General features: G+C 37.6%; 1 protein-coding gene across 1 annotated transcript in view; it reads right to left on the bottom strand.

Moving 5' to 3' along the window:
* Window positions 1–561: 561 nt before the first annotated feature.
* Window positions 562–9158, bottom strand: part of GPR158 (G protein-coupled receptor 158) — a 432618-nt gene continuing 424021 nt past the window's right edge. Inside the window, exons 9-11 of the mRNA XM_001101165.5 lie at window positions 8091–8196; window positions 5858–6004; window positions 562–4996 (exon numbers count right to left, since the gene is read on the bottom strand). Coding sequence (XP_001101165.3) covers window positions 3497–4996; window positions 5858–6004; window positions 8091–8196 — 1753 coding nt within the window. The 3' untranslated portion in view covers window positions 562–3496. The remainder of the gene's footprint in view (window positions 4997–5857; window positions 6005–8090; window positions 8197–9158) is intronic.

Genomic DNA, 9158 nt, shown 5'->3' with positions numbered 1-9158 from the left:
TTCCAGTGCTCCAGGATGAAGCTGCTGTTAACTTGAAGCGTGGTGTGTAAGTCTGTGCTCAGTTCCGTCTCCAGCCTTACAACAGTTTCCCTTTGATACCTGTTTGTTGCCTTTGCAGAATTTCAGCCTGGTGAACCTGAACTCCCTAGGGAGACTTCTCTGACCTTAGTTATGCTCATCTGCCTATTATTATACCAGTGACTGGATACTCTCATGGGCCTGAGTGTTCCTGAAGGGGGGTTATCTTTGTATCATCACTTCTTAGCAGATTTCCTGGTACTGTGTGTGGAGTAAACAAGCAAACAAAAAAGGTAGCTGAGTTAGTTCCCATTCAGGAAGAGCCGTCTTAAATCAAAACCACGAATAGGTTTGCTTGCTTCCCAAATGATTACCTGTGTGTTTGAGGCCACATTTGACTAATCACATATTCCTACAGACTGGCAACATGAGGATGTATGTGCACAAGGATACCGAGCCAAACAAATATATGGAATTTCCTTTAAAGTTAGACTAAATAAATTCAGTTTTCTATAGATGAACACACAAATCCCCACAAATCACTTTCATATAAATATGTTTTATTGCAGAGAAGTTATAATTATTTACATGCTGCAACACGTCACAACATAAATTTACCAAATATTTCATGGTGGGATGCTGTAGGTTTCAGATAATAGTTTTAGGAGAACCACAGATTAAGTGAAGAGACTTACAGCTTTATTGACTCTACGACTCTCAGTTGCTAAATGCTAGACGTCAAAAGGCAGTGTTTTTTCAGTCCTACCTGTCATAACTTGCATGCAGAAACCTAGGAAGCAAATACAAGAGAACTGTCGAGTTTCAAATCCATATTGCCACCAAAGTTTACAATGGGTTGAGTTATACTTCATGTCGTAAAGCATTTAATTCTTGCATAAAATATACAATTCTATTAAGATTGGTATAAATCTACGTATTTATAAACCCTGGCTTAAAAACAAGGACAGGATGCAGCCTGCACATGCATTGAGAAGGACAACCTAGCAAATGTTTGTGACCTTAAAAGTGTTTATTCACTTTCTGTGGTTATCAATCTGGAACAATAACCTCCTGACTTGTAAATTTCAACTTCTCTTGTTGATAATGGCAATGAAACTCTCAGAAAGACTCTAGGCACTCTCACTGATTTATGCTGGTGGAGAATAATCTATGAACTATAGAATGTTGCTAAGGTATAATTTGGCAAGTCTTTTTAAGTCACATCTCTAGCAGGATCAATCCTGAAGTGCAATAGAAAGTCACTGATGCTTGACCGCATATTTCTCAAGAAATGAATCAAGTGCTAACAAATTTCGGACATAAATGAAACAAGTATGTGGGTCTAGGAACTTCCAACCCAATTCACAAAGATTCCTTAAAGGAGGTCACCAAGCATATAGGCCCTTCATTGAAAAGGAAGAGATCAAAGAAATAAATGGTGTAAAGACACAAAAATAGAATTTCTATATCTTTTCAAACTGACCCCACCAACCTGAGTAATGCATAAAGCCAGCAAATGGGTGAGGAAGATTTGTGCACAGCTTTGCAAAACAGTGAAGTGCTTGCTTACTCCTGAATAAAAAAAATCACTGAGAAAAATTTGACGATGAATATGGAGAATTCTGTTTTTACCTTCCACTGAAAATAATACTAAGAACAGCCCTATATCCACTCTCTGATTCTGTTTCTCCATCTTTTATCACCCTAGCATGTCCTCCTTGCTGCTTGTGACATAAACAAATAGTTATTTGTGCTGGGAGTGTCCTGGCCAAATAAGCAGTTGATACTTCGGTGTTTACAGGGAGAAAAAGGGAAGTCTCAGTTCTATTTCTGAGTGATTCTTTGAGACCGAGCTTTGGAATCTCATTGCATGATCATATCAGTAGGGCTAAGTCGGCAGCTTAGGATTCCCATGCCAAGAGATCAGTGTGGAATGCAATAAGCTTTATAAAATATGCTTTGGGGGCTGCTTTGCCTTGCAAATAGACCTTACATGTTACATTTTGAGCAAGTGGCTCACAATGGCAATTTGCAGGACTTAGACATTTTCCAGTGCTTGGGAGAATTAAGATTCCATACCACCTTATAGGCTTTGAATAAATAAGGTTATAAAACCTCTTTGGGATTTGAGCCCAGCAAATTCTACCTCTAGCTGAAGCAATGAATAAGAGTTTACGAGAATAAATAGTTTAAGGTATTTTAAAATACTGTATTTCCAGTGCACATAATAAAAATATATCCATACAACGATCTTGATGCTACCATAATTTTTTGCTTTAAAAAAATAATCCCTTGAAAGTGCTATCAGGAGCTACCTGTGTTTTTTTGAAAGGCAAACTTCCCGGGTCTGTAGTACTGCTATACTTCTCATGTCATCCCTAGAGTCTTCCCTTTCCAAAGGTAATAATAATGCACAGTATATTTTTCTCACTCTTAGCTTCTTCCTTAGGAAATGCTAAGTATGAAATACTGAAAGAGTTAAAAGGGACAATTAATTGGAATGAAGGTGTTATCTATCTCTGACTTTGAATAAACAATGGATAAGTTGTCCTTAACTTATTGAGACATATGACTAAGTAGGACCACTTGATCTCCAATATTAATAAAGCTTCTGAGTCCTAACAAGAAATGCAAAACAAGTAACTCAACTTGTATAAAAAACCCTGATTAAGACAGTATAACAAACCATGATGTGAAATAATAGAGTCAAATTCAAAGTCACAATATATAAACCACAGCCAAAACTGAAAGTTTTTATAGTAACAGTGATGGCTTCCGAAGCCAGAGAAAGGTTACTGTACTTCAAGAATCAACTAAAGTTGATAGATAGCAGGTATTCTGTAAGGTGCAATAACAATTGAGTAGCTGCAGATTGCATAAATGTGTTGTGTCACATAATACCAAAGTTATTTGCAAAAATTATACAATCTGGAATGCTTGAATATGAGACACAACGATGTACTGAAACATACATTGATAAGAAAATGAAAGCAATCATTAATATAAAAGAGATTTTTGGGATGCATTAAATTAGCAGTGCTATCAAGGTTAAATAGGTAAAGTAAGTTCTTCTCGGACAGCTACTTAGAATTTCAGTTATATACGTTTATACCTTTTCCTTCTTTGCAAATCTGGTACGTCTTCTGTGCCTCCTGGTTTACCTGGCCTAGGATCTTCAAAGTCCCATGGGTACATATTGATCAGGGCAGACATTGTGGACTATTTTCCTTAAACATGCTGAAATGGAAAGATTTTCCTAGTGTTACCAGGGGAAGGACTTTCTTGACCAAAGTCTGACTTCATTATGACATTGTTGCTCTTGTCCCCCAGGTCCTCTTCTACCCATACTTCTGACTTCACCTCACCATCCGTCATGTTTTCCTCAATTGACAAATCCTTCTTGGGAATTTTTGATTCTTATATCTTCTGTCTTTATCCAATCCGGGGTTCCCTCCTTTTCCTCTTCTTCCTGGGGATGCTACACTTTAAAAGTATCCCAGACTTCTTCTTTCCGAGGCCCTGCTATCTTACTTGCACTTAGAGCAGAAGAAGCAGGTAAAGCTACACTTCTTCCAGCATTTGGTTGAGCTGGGGTCTCAAACTCCCAAGGGCACACCTCTGCTCGTGACATTAAAGGTTGCTGGAAGTTATTACTTGAGTTATAGGAGCCACGCACATTCTCCTCAGAGGATGTCTTTTTTTCCTGGTGTCCTATTTGGTTGAGATTTTCATTCTCTGTTTTTGATGCTACAGCTTTGGGGGGCAGTTCTTCACTCTGCCCAGCACACACTTTGGCTGCATGAGGCTGACCTCTGTTCTCCTCTTTTGCCCTCTCTTGGAGAACTGGAGTCTTGGAAATGAAATGCTTCTCATCTTCCAAAATGGACTGGCCTTGGATCCCCCAAAGGCATACTTCAGCCTTATCTGTGCACTTCTGATTGGATTGCTGACAAACTTCAGCTGCCTTAGGCTTGTGGTGAGATTTCTCCTTTAAGGAAAAAGTGGGGTTTTTCTCCATTTCAGAAGCCACAATAGATACATGCTTTTGAACTTTTGATTCTGAAGGCACAGGACCAGGGGTCAGGTCATAAACCTCCCAAGGACACACCTCCCCAATGTCAAAGTTGTCCTTCATCTGGGTGGCGCCTGGGTTCAGGTCAGAATTGGCAGTGGTGGGGTTGACCCTTTGTTGTTTCATAATCCCAGATTTCTGAGGCTTTCTTGGCTCCTCCGCAGGATTTGAGTTTTGGGGGGTAGGATCTTTAGTCTCTGTGTTATCAGAATTTGAGTGATTTCTGTTTGTCTCTTTATCTTTTGGCAGAGGTTTCTGGGATTTAGCACTTTCTTCCACGCCTGCTGTTTGGGTTTTCCCAGCTAATCCAAGAGTCTTCTCCTTGGCACTTGCTATGACACTGAGAGACTTCTGTAACATTGACGTTCGTGGGTGTCCAGGCTTCTTCTCTGAGCTGAGGTTGTGAGCACTTGCTGACTTGCACACCAACGGCACCGACTCCGTGGACTCAGCCTCGCTGTCTTCTTTTAGTTTTTGTGTCAGTTTCTTACTCGACAGGGATTCCAGTGTGGAATTTTCTGTCACCTCCTCCTCTTGGCTTTCTGTGGGTAGGCTACTGGACTCTTCCGTTTGGTCTCTCACGTGGTCATAAGTGCTGTGGGATTTCTTGAGTGAGAAGACTCGGTTTTTCAGGTTCTCCTCCTTGGATTTCCCTGTGTTCCCTGAAGACTCCGGGGGGTTCTTCCTGATGAGGGCAGTGCCTTTGGCTGTGCCATGGTCGGTGCCCTCCTTGTCCTCTTTAGAGCACTGCCTGCTGACTGTCTCTGGGATCTCGGTAATGCGTCTCATGATGGAACGACCTAGGCCCTTCTTTGAGCACCGCTTTTTCTGGAGGTGAGGGTTGTTTGTAATCATCTTCTTTCTTTTATATATTTCCAGTTGGGCATAGAGTTTTTTCAGCTCATCCTGCCAGAACAAAAGCAAATTCAAAGAAGTGTAGAATTTAGTGTTTCGCCATAGAAGATCACTACATGGTACTAGAATTCAGTAAACTTGGGCTCTTTAGGGCAACTGCTCTACAGCTTTCTCTGGCACATGTACTTGTCGATTTTCTCCCCATTTATACTTTCTGATTCTTTTGTGGTTTGTTTCACATAAAGCGTGGACCTTAAGACATGAACTCATGTATTCTAACCTTGCATTAAGGAGCAAGCACTTTGCACATTCAAGTTGTGTGGACCAGACTGAGCCTGGACCAGCACAAAACACAGCATGTTGTTTATAGGTGAACCATATCCCTGAGTAGTATTGGAAGCATCATGTAGCCATTGATAAAGTTACATGTGATGTTAGATTAGGCTTAGAGGGTAACAGTCCTTTGACTGCTAAAAACATCTGCTTCCTTCAGACGCTGATATGTTGTCGTAGATTATTTTAAATAATCCAGGCTCTCCTCTCTGCTCCACAGATCTATCCTACCTTTCCCTAAGCAAGATGTCATAAACATGTATTATGGAACATGTCTAATCAGTTCATCACTATGAATACCAATAAGTCAGTTAAGACTCCTGAGGTTGACCAGGCTACTTATAAAAGCTGAAATGGCCTGTGCATTCTAATTTATACTATGGTTCATATATTTCAGAACTGGATTAACTCTGCATTTGACATCTTCAGTTCATACCCAAACACATTCCCTCTTTCTGAGACACACACGCACAAACATGAATGCACATGCATGCACACACTCCCCACCAACCCACAGATGCCTGCCTGTATAAATAAGGCTAATCTGAAATAGGAAGAAAGATAGAGTACTGTCATTACCCGAATGTCCTCTGGATCCAAGCTGTGCTCACTCCAGGCTGAATTGATACTGCTGTTCAGGTAGGATCCAGATCGGCCCATGTCTAGCTCATCCTCATATGCTTCTGTAGCAATATCATCTCGTGGGTTATTGCTTGAATGTGAAAACTGAAACAGAAATTCAGTATGAGCTGTAGAACCTAGCTCACTGTAAGACATTGCACATATATATGCAGCAGTCTCAAACTCCTGGGCTGAAGCCATCCTCCTGCTCCAACCTCCCTGGTAAACTGAATCTTTACTCTTCTACATTTGTTTGTGAGACCCACAGATGCCATGAACTAAAGGCCACAAATCATGAGTTCCTGCCCTCATAGAGTTCCTGCCCTCCAAAATATCATATGCCACTGGTTACACCACCTGGAGGTCATTTATAAAAATGAACTTGTTTTTTCTTGTTTTCAAAGTCTTGGAGACAATTATGGGTTTAAGAAATAATGTCATTTGTCATATATTGTCCATTTCCTGCTTTATTATTTTTCCTTGGCACTTATCTCTATCTAAAATACTGTTTTAAATACCTTATTTGTCTGTCTCCCCCTCCCCCTCTCCCCTTCTCCAGAATATAAGTACCGTGAGAATACAGGTTTTTATCTGTTCATTTCTCTTATTCTAAGGATATATAACAATGCCTAGCAATGCCCCTGTATAATATTTTAACATTCTTTTTATTGAGATAGAATTCACATACATACTACAAAAATTATAAATTTAAAGTGTACATGTCAGTTCTTGTTGTTACATTCATGAGGTTGTGCAACCATCACTATTATTTAATTCCAGAATAGTTTTGGAATATTCATCTCAAAAAGAAACCTTGAATCCATTAAGCAATCACTTCTAGTCATCCTTCCCCCAGCCTGTGACAAACACTAATCTACTTTCTGTTTCTATAGATCTGCCCATTCTGGACATTTCACATAAATGGAATCATGCAATGTGTGGCATTTTGTGTCTGGCTTTTGCACTTCTTATTGTTGTAACATGTGCCAGAACTTCATTCCTTTTCACTGACAAATAATATTCCATCATATGGATATACCACATGTTGTTTATACATTTATCAGTCGGTAAACATTTGGGTTGTTCCTACTTTTTGTGTATTATGAATAACACTGCTATGAATATTCATATACAAGTGTTTTGTATGAACAGATGTTTTCATTCCTCTTTGGAACTCAGCAACAATTTATTAAATAATCTCAGTATACCTCCATCCATCTAAAAAAAACTGTAATCGTATTATGCAAAGTATTAAAATAGTTAAGATAATCTATACAAATACTTGTGTCTAGTTGATGTAATTCAAGTATAGGTATCTTGTTCTGTTTACAATGGTTTAGCCTTTTCAATCAGGCTGAATCTCAATGTTTTGGTTAACTGCGAGAGTTGAGGAAAAGCCTGGAGTGAAAGACAAGAAATCACAACTCTGGTTTCAGTTGTGCTAACACTGTATTTTGTGGCACTGAAAAGATACACAGTGTTCTACTATTGTGTTTACGTATAAAAGAGGAAAATAATAATAATGCTATAATTTGTATAATACATTCCCCTCACAGAAAAAAACTCCAATATCATTTTATTTTATTCCAGGAAGCCTTACTATTACATCATAAAAAAAAATCAACAGTCCTGGCTACTGTCATAACACACAGCCAGTTTCTGGGAGAACCATGAGTCTAGAATCCTGCATTCTGAGTCCTGGCTCATTTTTCCTCATTTCATGGTGCTGCCTGGATAAGTCTGTCAGTGTCTATCATTAAGGAGATTCCTCTATATATAAAAATTTATTTCCATATACATAAAAAATTATTTGAATGTTTCAAACACAAGATTTCTCTGGATATGAATCCAAACAAGAGGATTCTTAGAATAGGAGGGTTCTTTTAAAGAATGATCTTGATGTTACAGCTAGAATGAGCCCATAATAATTAAAACATATTAGACATCAATATATTTGGAAAAAGACTGAAACAGATGATGGGTTTTTGTACAAAGTCATTTAAAAATGTAAGAAGTTTCCAAAATTCGAAAAGAAAACAGCCAGCCAGTTTCCTGAGGAGGGAGCTTTAAAACTGTTTTAAATGTTAAGCAAATTTCCATACCTCCCTTTGCCCACAGGATAAACAAATCCATGTTCATTTAAAATAAGTTTTGCAAAAAAAAAAAAAAAAAAGTAATATCAGAAGAATACCTTTGGAATCAAAAGCAACCCGATGGTGACTGTCACAGTCAAATGAGTATGTGCAAAATACAGCATCAACATCCAATCAGACTGAAGTTTCGAGGCAAGAACAAATCTGAAATGAGAATTCATTGAGTTTAACAATCCAAGATTAAGATTCTACTTAAAACACTAGGATTACTTGGAAACTCTTTTTTCCTCATTGTATTAAAAAAACAAAAAGGAAATTGTATTACTGTTTCTATGGCATATATTTTCATCTCAGAAGAATAAAGTCGAAGCTTAATTTGATGCATAAGATATGAACCTTTTATTATTTATGATTTTAGATTAACAACAGTAAGAAAGGCAGCATAATTCCCAAGATTATTATTTTGTATGTAAAGTGGCCTCCGAAAATCAAAGTGGAAATATATGTAAATTCAAAAGAGGAGTAGACTACAAACTTATAATACAAATTTGCAGAGTTATGAGTTCTAATCTTCTTAGAACTCATAATTTGCCTACAAAACATCAATGTTTAAAAAGAATTATAATTAAGAAAAAAGGTGGACAATTATCTTTGTGACTAATCCAACGATTCAAATGATAAAACAATGAATAAAACCACTTAATGAAACATACTAATGGTTTGTAAAATGTACCCTTTAAAATAAATTGTTCCAAATTATCAAACTGTCTAAAATTTAAAATGCAGTATTTAAAAATCTTATCTTACTGAGAAATTTATAAAGTTGTGTTCCAGTATGCCTCTGCAGGAAAAATGGTGAGAAATTCAGTACTAAGGTTTACTCTAGTAATTTGGGAATATTTTCATAGATTAATAGGTGTATGTACACAGTTCATGTTTTAAGTATTCACCCTTACACAGAAACCAGGGGTTGCTTTTATAAAGGTCTTATCCATTCTTTATCCATGAAGGCAAAATATGACATTTTGCCACTTGAAATCAGAGAATTACAATTTTGTTTTACATCATCAAATTTGCAAAGTTAACATCCTAAGAAAATGCCCATATTATAATCACAAAACAAACATATATTAATGGCTAAAATGGGAAGAAACTAACTTTTATAT

This window comes from Macaca mulatta, chromosome 9 (genome assembly GCF_049350105.2).
Source record: "Macaca mulatta isolate MMU2019108-1 chromosome 9, T2T-MMU8v2.0, whole genome shotgun sequence".
NCBI lineage: Eukaryota > Metazoa > Chordata > Mammalia > Primates > Cercopithecidae > Macaca > Macaca mulatta.
This window is presented reverse-complemented; position numbering and strand designations above follow the sequence as displayed.